Source organism: Lagenorhynchus albirostris, chromosome 15 (assembly GCF_949774975.1).
Source record: "Lagenorhynchus albirostris chromosome 15, mLagAlb1.1, whole genome shotgun sequence".
In the NCBI taxonomy this organism is placed as follows: Eukaryota; Metazoa; Chordata; class Mammalia; order Artiodactyla; family Delphinidae; genus Lagenorhynchus; species Lagenorhynchus albirostris.
The window spans coordinates 15,536,349-15,550,825 of record NC_083109.1 but is presented as its reverse complement, the minus strand read 5'-3'; the positions used below and the strand labels follow the sequence as shown (position 1 = coordinate 15,550,825).

General features: G+C 39.0%; 1 protein-coding gene across 3 annotated transcripts in view; it reads left to right on the top strand.

Annotated features, from left to right (window-relative positions):
• The window catches only part of STK4 (serine/threonine kinase 4), a 95,181-nt gene that overhangs the window by 17,118 nt on the left and 63,586 nt on the right, over nt 1-14,477 (top strand). For all 3 annotated transcript variants that reach the window (XM_060123267.1, XM_060123265.1, XM_060123266.1), the window contains exons 4-8: nt 1,573-1,687; nt 5,402-5,566; nt 9,223-9,390; nt 11,722-11,859; nt 14,317-14,445. In XM_060123267.1, the coding sequence (XP_059979250.1) occupies nt 1,573-1,687; nt 5,402-5,566; nt 9,223-9,390; nt 11,722-11,859; nt 14,317-14,445 (715 nt within the window). The remainder of the gene's footprint in view (nt 1-1,572; nt 1,688-5,401; nt 5,567-9,222; nt 9,391-11,721; nt 11,860-14,316; nt 14,446-14,477) is intronic.

The following is a 14,477-nucleotide window of genomic DNA, read 5'->3' as shown; positions in this document are numbered from 1 at the left end:
CGCAGATCAACTCAGTACCTCCTGTTTGTAAAGCTTGTACCTTAAGGCAGGTGGGGCTACCTGCTAGGCATTTTGCCCAGGAGCCCTTAAGTCTTGTAGACTTGTGAATGCAATCACTTCTCTTCTCCCTCCCTCCCTTTCTTTTTTTCTTTATACTTTTGTGGTTACTTTGTGCTGGCTAAAACCCTCCTATTTCTTGATTGGAGTGACCAGAGTAAGGTAGCAGTTTTTCTTTGCCTCTTGCATAAGATATATTACAGGAGCTTTTTCCAGTGGGCAAATTGGAACTTTGCCACTTTTGATAGACTGTGCAAGAGCTGTGTTCCAAACAGGGTGTGCAAATGTGTCTAATTAAAGATGAGGGATTTCAAAGAGATTTCTCTGTGCTAAGAAATACAAAGAGATACAGGGCAGAGTGCTGGCCCTCTTAGAGTTTATAGACTTTAATTGGACAGGACAGGCTTATAGATGAACAGGAGAATCTAGTCAACAATACAAGATTGTATAGGACATACTCCAGCAGTGTACCTGACAGTAATTGCCTTGTAGAGGCATTAAATACTATAGAAATTCAGGGAAGGGAGAGCAGGTGTAGTGATCTGTATCTTAAGAGGTTTATTCATCCATTTCTTTATTAATATTCATTTTGTGTATGTGTATATTTTTTTCCCTGCTGTCCTTGTCATTGGCATGTTTCCCAAGGATGAAGGGGCGTTTGAAATTTTGAGAGTTAATGCAGCTGAGTTGGTTTTAGCATCTTCCGTTACTATGTTATGCAATATTATTTAGCCCTGATAATGATCTAGCTAAAGCTGGTAGCTTCAGAGGACAGATTATTTCATTTTAAAGGGATTTTGACATTTTTCTGAAATCTGTCTTCAAGACCCAAACTTTCAAGTCTGATTCTGAATATTTTTCCTTTACAATAGATTGTAGTATGATTTTATTTTTTTCCTTGTTACAAAGTATATGTGACTTCTTGGAAAAACGCAAATAAAAAAAGAAAGGAAACCACTTTTCTCTTTGGAGAGAGAATCGTTGTTAAATACTACTTGGTGTACATATCCTTCCATATCTCTTTTTGGAGTTTCACCATGCTTGCTATTATGTAACCTGCGTTTTTGTTTGTTTGTTTTTTGGTAAACAGAGTATCGTCTCGTATTATCAAGTATTCTTCTATAACGTTTTCCATGGATTCATGGTTGTTGCATTAAACGGATATATCATTATTTCTTAAAGAAACTCCCTAATGTCAGACATTTAGATGGTATCTGAATTTTCACTTTTATAGACAGTACTGTGATGTTACCTATCTCTTTTTGAATATCTGTAATTCTTAGGATGAATTGCAGACTTACAAATGCTGGGTTGAGACCCACACAATTTTTGCACTGCTATTATTGCCCTCCAGAAATCTGTACTGTTTTACATTCTCATCAAGAGGGTGCGTGTTTTAACCTTAAATATGAATAATTGACCTTTTGAGCTGAGAAATTAATTTTCATGTATTTAACATCATGAATTCATAGGGATGTTTGAAGGCTGCTCCACTAACTCATTGTCTCTCTCTAGCCCTCACGTAGTCAAATACTATGGCAGTTACTTTAAGAACACAGACTTGTGGATTGTGATGGAGTACTGTGGGGCTGGTTCTGTGTCTGATATCATTCGATTACGAAATAAAACGGTAAGTTCACCTTCTGGAATAGTAGGTATTTCCCCCTTTCCATGGTTCTTTCCCCCTCTGCTTTTTTTTTTGTTTGTTTTTGTTTTTGTTTTGTTTTTGCGGTACACGGGCCTCTCACTGTTGTGGCCTCTCCCGTTGCGGAGCGCAGGCTCAGCGGCCATGGCTCACGGGCCCAGCCGCTCCGTGGCATGTGGGATCCTCCCGGACCGGGGCACGAACCCGTGTCCCCTGCATCGGCAGGTGGACTCTCAACCACTGCGCCACCAGGGAAGCCCCCGCCTCTGCTTTTTGATGTCGCTTAAATGTGGCAATTTTGATACCAACCAACCCAGTCCAGTGAAGTGCTTTGCTTATTTCTAACTGGGGACAAAAATGACAATCAAATCTCGGTTAAGCAATGAGTTTTGAGTGTTTAAATTTGGTTGGGTTTTCTCCTTCTACCCAGCGTGTTCACAGATTAGCTTCCTAATCAGAGAAAACTCTCTGTGAAAGATGATTTGCTGTTACTGTGATTGCTGAGAGGAAAGCTAGGAGTCATGGGTTCTAGTTTGGGTTCAGTTGCTTAAACTCCTTGATTATTCGTTCAGTAAGTATTTCTAGAACACTGGTCTAGGCCTTCGGGATCCAGTAGTAAATAAGACAAGGACCGTGCTCTCGTGGTAGTGCATTTTCTAGTAAGGCAACAAAAAGCAAATTAGTGGTAACCAGAGAATAAATACCAGATAGAACTGCTGTGAAGACAGGGAGTGACAATAAAGTGATAGTGGGTGCTTGGTGGGCTACTTGCGAGGAGATGGTTGAGAAACGTTTAATTGTCACTCGGGGAGGCAACATTTGAAGTAAAACGTGAATGACAAGAAGGAGCCATGAGTTCTAAAAGAACATTCTAGGTAGAATGAATTTGGCACGTTTGAGTGCTGGAGAGAAGGCCACTACATGACTAGAGAGGAATAGGTAAGGGGGAAGCTGTAGGAGGTGAGGTGAGGCAGGGGGGCAGGGCTAGATTATGTTGGGTATTATTGGCGGTGATAATGAGTTTGATTTTTTTTCCATGTACAATAGGAAACAGTTGCTGGGTTCTAAGCAAGTGAGTGAGCCATCTGATATAAAAGATAACTTCTATAAACAACAAGGTCCTACTGGGTTGGCCAAAAAGTTAGGTTGGGTGTCTTTGTTTTTTTAATTTAATTTATTTTTTATACAGCAGGTTCTTATTAGTTATCTATTTTATACATATTAGTGTGTACATGTCAATCCCAATCTCCCCATTCATCACACCACCACGACTTTCCCCCCTTGGTGTCCATACGTTTGTTCTCTACATCTGAGTATCTATTTCTGCCCTGCAGACCGGTTTATCTGTATCATTTTTCTAGGTTCCACATATATGCATTAGCATACGACTCGCGTTATATTTCTGCTGGGCAGTGCTACCTTAACTGAGTAACTCAGCTGCTTAGAATAAAGAGTTAGTAAGTCATGAACTTTGTTCTTTGGCCACGGAAGGTACCCCAAACTCTTGCTTGCCACTGTGCCAATAGTGTTTGCTTGGATTTTAATGAAACCTCTGTCATTTATTAGCTCTGTGACCTTTGGCACAAATTACTTGTGGGTGCTTCACCTTCATTATCTGTGAAACGGTGATGATAATAATAGTACCTACCTCATTCGATTTTTTTTTTTTAATTTGTATTTATTTATTTATTTTTGGCTGTGTTGGGTCTTCGTTGCTGCATGTGGGCTTTCTCTAGTTGCGGCGAGCGGGGGCTACTCTTCGTGCGGTGCACAGGCTTCTCATTGCAGTGGCTTCTCTCATTGTGGAGCACGGACTCTAGGTGCGCGGGCTTCAGTAGTTGCAGCACACGGGCTCAGTAGTTGTGGCTCACGGGCTGTAGAGCACAGGCTCAGTAGCTGTGGCACACGAGCTTAGTTGCTCCGCGGCACGTGGGATCTTCCCGGACCAGGGATCGAACCCGTGTCCCCTTCATTGGCAGGCGGATTCTCAACCACCGCACCACCAGGGAAGCCCCCATGCGATTTTTATAAGGATTAAGTGAGATTATAAAAGTAGTGCGTAGCATAGATGAAATGCTTAATATTTTTTAGTTGTTTTTAATATTATTAGCATAGTGCCTGGCTCATAATAGATGCTTATTAAATATTTGGTGATTGTCTGATTGATTCTGTAATAGTTATTAAACAACATGGTTTCTTACATGCCTTACTATATCATTTGATTTTCATGACGATCTTGAAGAAAGGTGATTCGCCTATTTTATAGGTGGAGCAACTGAGACTAAGAGACATTAGATAACTTGCTGAAGTCACACAACTAGAAAGTAGGGCCAAGAGTAAAAACTAGGTCTTTCTAATCCCAAATTGCATACTTTTTGCACCACAGCATATTCCCTTCTAAATATGAGTTGTTCGTCAGAAGGGGACTGATTGAGAGTCTGTTGATTGAGTTTGTTTAGGACTGGGGATGGATCAGCACAAAGTCAGCATTGCACCGATCAGATATTCTGTTAGTCTCCCGCATTCTTGCTTACTCTTGTTTACTCATCATCATTCAGCAAATATTTTTTCAGGACCTACAGTGTGCTAGGTGGCTTTCTTGGTGCTAGGGATTCAATAGTAAGCAAATCAAAGACATTTTAAAATGGAGCTTATGTTTCTAATGGGGAAGATGTCACATAAATAGGTATACAGATAATGTATAGTATGTCAGGTGGTGATAATGCTGCAACGACCAATAAGTAGGATAAGGGGATAGAGAACGGTCTAGGAATGGACGGAGCTAGCAAAGGCCTCTCTGATTTTCTGATGAGGTGACATTTGGGCAGAGACAGTGAAGTAAGGGACCAACTCATCCAGAAATCTAGTTGAAGGGCACTGAAGGCAGAGAGAACAGATAAAAAGGCCCAGAAGTGGTAGTGTATTTAGAGTGTTCAAGGAATAGCAGGGTAGCCTATGTGGCTGAAACAGGATGAGCAAGGTAGAAGGTGATAGAAGATGAAGGTAGCTGGGAGCCAGATAAGGTAAGACCTTGGTGAGGACTGGCTTTAATTCTGAGTGACTTAGAAAGGCACTGGACTATTTTGAGCAGATATGGCTTATATTTTAAACGGTTCATCATGGCTGCTGTGTGGAAAATACAATGTAAAGGGTCAAGGGCAGAAGCAACGAGACCAGTTAGGAGATTATTAGAATAGTTCTGGCAGGGCATTATGGTGGCTTGGATCTGGGTGATTACAGAGGATATAGTTGCATATATTTTGAAGATAGAGAAGAGCCAAGGATGACCTCAAGGTTTTTGGCCAGAGCAACTGGAAGAATGAAATTGCCTTTTACTGAGAGAGAGATGACCATGGGAAGAGTAGAGTAGGTGAGTGGGTGGTAAAGAAAGGGATAGGGTGGTGGTAAAAATAAAGAATTTGATTTTGACATGTTATGCTTGTGATGCTTGTTAGGTATTCATTTGGAGGTGTAGTGTGGGCAAATATATGAATCTGATATTTGGGGAGAGATTTGGGCTGGAAATAAAACTTTGGGAGTGGTCAGCATAGCGATGGTATTATAAGCTATCAAATGCTGTTCACACGTTGAATAAGATTGTATATTCTAGGAAAGGAGTTTGGGTCTTATTTATTTTTTTCCTTTTTCAAATGTGCTGATGTAAACTAATAGCATTTTAACTTCTCATTCTTTTTTCAGTTAACAGAAGATGAAATAGCTACAATATTACAGTCAACACTTAAGGGACTGGAATACCTTCATTTTATGAGAAAAATACACCGAGATATCAAGGCAGGAAATATTTTGCTAAATACAGAAGGTCATGCCAAACTTGCAGATTTTGGGGTAGCAGGTCAGCTTACAGTAAGTAAAAATGTTACTTGTGTAGGTAACTTCCAGGTTTTTCTTGAGAAGCAGTTCCTTTTATTTATTTATTAAAAAATATAATATTTGATGTAATTGAATTGTAAAAAATTTTAAAATGTACCAATAGGTTACAAAGGAGCTGGTAGGTTATTTTAGATCCTTTCCTGGACTTCAGGTCCGTAGTTTAACTTTGTTTAGCTTTGATAAAGATAAAAACAAGAACAGGAAATAATGGAGTAGAAGTTTAAATTCTACTGGGCTACATCATCATATTTATAAAAGGAAGAAGAATTAAATCTAAATGGCTTTCCTTGAATAAGACAGAATGTCATCTCATTCAGCCTCCAGGTAGCAGTTGGCTTTACTGAAAACACTCTCCTCATTTGGTTCCAAAATACAGACTCTTGATTTTCCTCCTACCTCAGTAGTGCATGGCAATGAAATAAACCTTGCTTTAAAACAGGAAGTCTAAAATTATCTGATTTTGTAAAATCAGATAATATATGTAAAATATGTGTAGAAAAATAGAAGGAGTTCTGGACAGATATATACTAAAATTTGCAACAATGTTATCTGTCATTTTTCTTGGGTAGTAGAAAAATATATACATATATAGTTTATTTGTTTATAGCTGGTACTATATACAGGTTTTATTTTTAAAAATTTTAAATCTGCCTGGAACATGTTAGGGACTTTCATAGGTATTGCAACAGCACAAAAATTGCTTTGATATTTAAAAAAAACTCAGGAACTTATTCTATACTGTGATTTGTGGGCCCTTCCAAAGATTTTGTTGTTAGTACATAAGTAAACAGTACTAAACAGTATTATCTAAATTACAATCTTAATAAGGAAACCAAATTGAAAAAAAAATCTCCTGGTGCTGTGTAAAAGATACTACAATTTAAAATATCAATTGCATTTAGTAACTGAGACTTTTTCCACAGAAATAGAAAATAACAATTTAAAATTCATATGGAACCACAAAAGGCCCCAAATAGCCAAAGCAGTCCTGAGAAAGGAGAACAAAGCTGGAGGTTTCACACGTTTTGATTGCAAACTCTATTACAAAGCTAAAGTAATCAAAACAGTATGGTATTGGAATAAAAATAGACACATAGACCAATGAAAGAGAATCGCGAGCCCAGAAATAAACTCATGTTTATACGGTCAACTAATATTTGACAACGGAGCCAAGAATGCTCAGTGGGAAAAGATGGTCTCTCCAATAAATGATCTTGGGAAAACTAGATATTCATATGCAAAAGAATGAAACTGGACCCCTTTCTTACACCACTCACAAAAATTAACTCAAAATGGATTAAAAACCCTAAATATGAGGCATGAAACCCAAAAACTCCTAGAAGAAAGCATAGGGAAAATGCTCCTCGGCATTGGTCTTGGCAGTGATTTTTTGACTATGAGAGTAAAAGCACAAACAGTGGGACGTCATTGAGATTTTGGTTGGGATTGAATTGAATTGTGTTGAGGTTGTGTTGAATCGTAAATCAATTTGGAAAATATTGCCATCTTCATGATGTTATGCTTTAAAAGTCCTTTTCTGCTTCAACATTGTATAGCTATTCATCTATACTTTCCTTTAGTACTTTTTGGATTTTGTTCTTTGTATTTAAATTTTCATCCTATTTGAACTTACTTTGGTGAAAGCATAAGGTAGGAATTTAAGTGTAGAATCTTACAAATGAATAGACAGTTGCCCAGTGCTTTTTTCCCCCCATAATCTATCCTTTGCTTGCTGATTTAAAAATGACGTTTTAATCATATCTTCAAATTATACATTTATATACATATAGGGGTGTGTGTGTGTTTCTATACCATAATCTGTTTCTGGACTTAATATTTTCCATTGCTATGCTGCTATACTAATATAACTTTGTAATACAGATCTAGTTAGGTTAGTATCTACTTATTACTCTTAATGTTCAAAAAACGTTTAGTTATCCAGATATCCATTTCTAACTGGAAATAAACCTTGACAACAACATTGACTGTCACCACTTGAATGGTGCAAATTTGAAGTTTCAGAGCAAAGGAAATGACTTAAGCAGTAAGTTAGTTCCTCTGTTAAATTTTTACATAGGACTGACAAAGTGAGATCAATTTAAAAATATTACCTGTTGTTTGCTCCTGACTGGCATGACCTAACTTAAGTGATAGACATTTTAGAAGGAACATGGGTGATGATGATGGGAAGTCCTGTTGTCTATTTAGTTCTGTTTAAAATCCTTCTCTTCCTAAAACACAGGAATTCTAGAAAGGTTCTCTTTCATTAGGGCCATGCTATTCTGGGAAAGTATGCAAGTAGTTATTTGCCCATGTGTACTATATTCATATATTATTTAAGCCCCAAAGTAAGACTATATATATATACAGTATAATATTATATAAAATATATATATATTATAAAAAAGAAAATCATATTTGTACTATATGTACACACATATTTTCTCTTTTTTAAATTTTCTCTTTTTAAAATTTCCTGATTGCACATGTAATATACACTCACATAATCCAGCTGAGTGTTACAAAAGTATACGGGATGGAAAGTAAAAGTCTTTTGTAATTCTGTCTCCTAGATATGACTCTTGTTAATAGTTTGGTGTATATTACTTGGAGATTTTTTTTTCTATCCATATAACAGCAATGTTTATTATTATTGGTTGTTGTTTTATTGTTGTTTTGATCATTGTTTTTCTTTTACAAAGACAAGGCTGTATTATATATAATTTTGAACATAAGTTTTTTGCTTCACAATGTGTCTTGTACATTTTTTCCATGTCAGAAAAGTGTATCTAGGTCCTTTTTTTCCATTGTATGGATATGTATTATATTTAACTTACTTCCTTTAGTTGGAAGTAAGTTGTGTTGTTTCCTTTTCTTTTTTCTCCCCCTTCTATTACAAATATTTCTACAGTACTTGTGCATATATCTTGGGGTACTTACATATAGGATACATTTCTAGAAATAGATTTGAATCAAAGGATATGGACATATAAAGTTAATAAATATTGCCAAGTTGCATACTAAAACATTGTATCAGTTTATGCTCCTATAACATTGTATTTTAGTGCCTGTATTTTAATCTATGCTATTATCAGCAATAGTTAATAGTAATCAATCTCATTTTAGTGTTTCATTAATTGATTATTATTTTTTAAATTAATTAATTAATTTATCTTTGGCTGTGTTGGGTCTTCGTTTCTGTGCAAGGGCTTTCTCTAGTTGTGGCAAGTGGGGGCCACTCTTCATCGCGGTGTGCGGGCCTCTCACTATCGCGACCTCTCTTGCTGCGGAGCACAGGCTCAGTAGTTGTGGCTCACGGGCCTAGTTGCTCCACGGTATGTGGGATCTTCCCAGACCAGGGCTCAAACCCGTGTCCCCTGCATTAGCAGGCAGATTCTCAACCACTGCACCACCAGGGAATCTCGACTGATTATTTTTTGTATTTTAATAATTGATTGAGAATCTTTTATGTTTCTATGTCATTCGAATTTCTTTTGTGACTTGATCAGTCATGCTTGAGTATGGTTTGTGTATGTATTTCAAGTCTAAGACATTTCTTATTGCTGGAAGGGACTCTTTTTCTCAACAGTTTTATTGCTTAGTGTTGATCTCTCTCCTTTCTATTTTAGGATACCATGGCCAAGCGAAATACAGTGATAGGAACACCATTTTGGATGGCTCCGGAAGTGATTCAGGAAATTGGGTACAACTGTGTGGCAGACATCTGGTCGTTGGGAATAACAGCCATAGAAATGGCTGAAGGAAAGCCCCCATATGCCGATATCCATCCTATGAGGGTAAGGAAATGGACAGAAAACCAGTGGGGTGGTTAGTTACCGGTGATCATTAGGAACTTAGTTAAATGACTTACTTGGTTGGGTACCAAACAATAAATGAATTAATTGTAAATAATTGATAAGTGTCAGTCTAGACTCCAGGTGATGATACACTTCCACTAGTTGTAGTCACTAATGAAGTCAAGTGTAATCCACCCCTCTCCATTCTAGAGGTTGTGTATTAGTAGCCCTCTGGTAGGACGTGGGCCAGGACATGCGTGGTTGACTTGTGCAGTGTATATGCTTTTAATAGTTCAGGTGCTCACATTTTAACATAACAACACTAACTGGAGCTGAGCAGCAGTCCTCTCCTTTATCCGGGGCATGGTCTTTCCACTTTATCAGTCTCCACGATTCCCTATTCGCCAAGTATCACTTACTGCAGTGTTTTCTCTAATGTTTTTTATAGTAGTATTAAGAGGAAAGTGGACTATTTTTTTAAACTTATGTCCCTGACACCCAGTCTGATTCATTTGTTGTCTTTTTCCTGCCTGACCCTTATAGGTATTTACATGTATAAGTTCTGGAGGCTCTGTACTCTCCAACTTCCATCCACTTTTAGAGTATGAAGGGCCCGTAGGTTCAGTCTCCATTGAAACTCCTTCAGTGTAGCTATGCTAAGCAGTTTCCAGGCTTTCCCCACCCCTAGAACCCCTCATGATAGCACTGTTACAATACTTTGACCCTACCTTCTTCAGCGGCTCCATAGTCTTCTCCATACCGTCCAACTCAGCCCCTCCTCTCTTCCGATTAAATAGTCCTTCTATTAATAGACTTAACAGTTATTTATTTATTAAAATTTATTTTATTTATTTATTTATTTTTGGCTGCGTTGGGTCTTTGTTGCTGCGCACGGGCTTTCTCTAGTTGCAGCGAGTGGGGGCTACTCTTTGTTGTGGTGCGCGGGCTTCTCATTGCAGTGGTTTCTCTTGTTGTGGAGCACAGGCTCTAGGCACGTGGGCTTCAGTAGTTGTGGCATGTGGGCTCATTAGTTGTGGCTCGCGGGCTGTAGAGCACAGGCTCAGTAGTTGTGGCGCGTGGGCTTAGTTGCTCCATGGCATGTGGGCTCTTCCTGGACCAGGGCTCGAACCCGTGTCGCCTGCATTGGCAGGTGGATTCTTAACCACGGCGCCACCAGGGAAGCCCCCAGTTTTTAAAAAAGTATTCATGTGCCCAAAGATAAGCTCCTGTCTTTTTGGGGGGGCAGAAGTGGAGAAGGGTGGGAAGATTTACTCGTTATATTTTTAGATTTAAAGAATATAATTTAAGCTGATTATTGCAAAGAGTTTTATGGGTTTTTGTTTGTTTTTAATTAATTAATTAATTTATTTTTGGCTGTGTTGGGTCTTCGTTTCTGTGCGAGGGCTTTCTCTAGTTGCGGCGAGCGGGGGCCACTCTTCATCGCGGTGTGCGGGCCTCTCACTATCATGGCCTCTCTTGTTGCGGAGCACAGGCTCCAGATGCGCAGGCTCAGTAGTTGTGGCTCACGGGCCTAGTTGCTCCGTGGCATGTGAGATCCTCCCAGACCAGGGCTCGAACCCGTGTCCCTGCATTGGCAGGCAAACTCTCAACCACTGCGCCACCAGGGAAGCCCCAAGAGTTTTATGTTTTTAAAAAACTGTACCTCTTTTATTGGAAACTCAATAAATAATACAGACATACCTCATTTCATTGTGCTTCACTCTGTTGAGTTTTTGACAAATTGAAAGTTTGTGGCAACCCTGTGTTGAGAAAGTCTATCAGTGCCATTTTTCTTTTTCTTTTTTTTTAAAGACTATTTTTAAAAATTAATTAGTTTATTTGTTTGGCTGAGTTGGGTCTTAGTTGCGGCATGTGAGCTCTTCGTTGCAGCGTGCGGGCTTCTCTCTAGTTGTGACACACAGCCCTAGGGCACGCGGGCTCAGTAATTGCGGTGTGTGGGCTTAGTTGCCCCGCAGCATGTGGGATCTTAGTTCCCTGACCAGGGACCGAATCCACGTCCCCTGCATTGGAAGGTGGATCCTTAACCACTGGACCACCAGGGAAGTCCCTATCAGCGCCATTTTTCCAACAGCATTTGCTCACTTTGTGTCTCTGTGTCACATTTTGGTAATTCTCGCAATATTTCAAACATTTTCACTATTATTATATTTGTTATAGTGATCTACTTTGAGATACCTGGATTTTTGTTGTAATTTGGATGTGCTTTAGTGGAGAAGAGAAAAATCATTTTATCAAACTCCAAATGTATTTCCAGCCATATTTTTATTGGAGCATCACTTTTATTTTGCCAATTTTTTTTTTTTAAACTAGGCAATCTTCATGATTCCTACCAACCCACCTCCCACATTCCGAAAGCCAGAATTGTGGTCAGATAGCTTCATGGATTTTGTGAAGCAGTGTCTCATAAAGAGCCCTGAGCAGAGAGCCACGGCCACTCAACTCCTACAGGTATGAATCACCCTGGGGTGCTGCCTCTTCCTGTTTCATTCACAGGCTGACCAAAAGATGCTGTTAACCCACCTACATGGAGATGGTAAAGAGGTATAAAATATTCCCTTTGAATGTAACTGCTTAGAAAAGACATAGAGGATAAAGTTAAATCATTGAACAAGATAATAAGAAAATACAGGGTTCTATGGGATTAGAGAACAGGAACTGACGTTTATTGAACACCTACTGTGTGCTAGATACTTTGCATGTTGTGCCATTTAATCATCACATACACCCTGTGTGAGAGGGGTATTAATTTACTTTTATAGGTGAGAAAATGAAGATTTAGAGAGTTAACTCATTTAGAGCCACTTAGCTGGTAAACAGCGAAGCCAGGATTAGAACCTAAGTCTTTTTGCTCCCAAAGCAGGAGTTCCATTAAAGATACCCAGTTCTGACAGAGAACTGGGATCAATGGTAGGTGCTGTTGTAGCTCAGGGTGGAAAGAGGCCACTTTGGACTAAAGATACCAGGACTGCTTTCCTGGAGGAGGTAACCTGTGTGCTTGGGCCTTGAAGGATGGGTGGGGTTTGGCAGGCAGTGTGCTTAATAGTTAGGAGCTTGGGTTCTGGAGCCTGTCCTGGGGTTTGAATCATAGCTCCCTGTTTGCTAGCTCTATGACCTTGGGCAAGTAACATAACCTCTCTGTTACTTTAGTTTTCTTATCTATACAGTGGAGATCAAGTACCTGCCCCATAGTTGGTTCTGAGGATTAAGTGATATAATGTGTATGACTTTGAACAATGCTTTACACATATTAAAGGTAGTATATAATGGATTTGACAAATACCTGCTATTATTACTGAGCTAGGCCAATGGTTTTCAGTCATGTCAGATCCAATGCCCCCTTTTTATAACCAATGCATATTTTTTTTTAACATTTATATAACATTTATAATCCTTTTGGAATGAAACTCATAGATGCTAAAGTCTGTTTATGCCCAAAGTTTAAAAAGAATCAGGGTAATGTTGGTGCTATGATGGAGAAATATGAGAATAATAATTTATAATAATACAAATGTCAATATAGAAATGCTCCAGCTTTTCAAGTTATAGACATAATGAAGTAATGAGACAACTGTATCTAGCATCATGAATGAGTTTAGATTTAAGAGCAGTAAGAAGAACAGAAACCATTCCATTCAAGAAACACAGGAAAATGAGTGTATGGACACTAACAGAAATCTAATGTTAAGTAATAACAGGGCAGACTCATTTATATATAAGAGGAGGGAAATGATCTTATAGACTTGCCCAGTGGAGAGAACAAGGAAATACGATATTCTTGCAAATGAGCTGGGTCTTATTTCCAAGAGCAGTGGCAAATTCTTTTCCTGCCTGGATGGGGTACTGATGCAGTTTTATGGACAAGATATCTTCTGTATTTCGATCGTACCACACGTTGAGGTATACTGTCCACTTCTAGGGTCCTTGCAAAGACCTTGGAGCCCATATCCTCTGGTGGGTGCTGGGGAACAGAGAATGGATTACAGATAAACACTGAGGGCAATGTCAGAATAAGTTTGGAAAACAATAGGCAATGCTCCCCCCCGCAAAAAAAAAGAATTTCCACATGTAACTTTCACAGTATAGATTTCTTACTGTGTTACAAAGGCAGACAACAAAAATGTAAGATGGTATTAACATTAAAAACTTTAAACTATTTCTATGAAGGAAAGTCAGCAATATCCCTGTGTTTCAAGTATCTTTGCAGATTGAATAATATTGGGGCCTACATCTGTTACATATTAGTGACCAGTTTTAGTATTTCTGTAGTAACTACACTTCGGCACTAGTTGGAAATGCTATAGGACATTGAATAGAAAGAACAAGCAGGAGGAGTAAACTATTCAGTGATTTCTGAACAATGTCTTTATTCCGCTTAAGCCCCCTCTCCAGAATCACCTCCCAAATTACTAGACTTTTCGCTTATCTCTTAAAGAAGTTCGTAGGCATTATTTATCAAAGTGTGTATGTACTCTGAGACATTTTAAAGATATGGAGAATTTGCTGTGGTTCGTTGTTGTATAAGACTGTTGCACATGTTACGGGATTACTTGTGTCTCTGCCCCCTTTACTATGTCCCATGTAGTTTGTGTTCTCCAAACATTGTAGCAACAAGCTCCCAAGATGTTTACAGAACTTCCTCTAGGGGGCAGTGCCAGCCTGTTGAGAATCTCCAGAGTTGGTAGAGAGAAATGGAGGAAACATTCCAGCCAAGCCAGAAAAGGTGGGCTAAGCCTGCATGCACCTGCTCACCATTATAAAGCAAGTGTGGGTTAGCTGTAGTCCAAAGCATAAAGAGAAAGATTAGATTCACTGACTGATTCAACGAAGATTGTCAAGTGCCTACTGTGTGCCAGGCAGTGTTTTGGCACTGGTACCATATAAACCGTCTTCAACTTTCTTGCTAAGCACCCATTTGTCAAGAGTGCCAAAGGAGTGTCCATACTGCGGGATTTAATTAACGAAGCCATGGACGTGAAGCTGAAACGCCAGGAAGCCCAGCAGCGGGAGGTGGACCAGGACGATGAAGAAAACTCAGTGAGTGGCAGTGGCAGGCGTTGTGGTGGGCC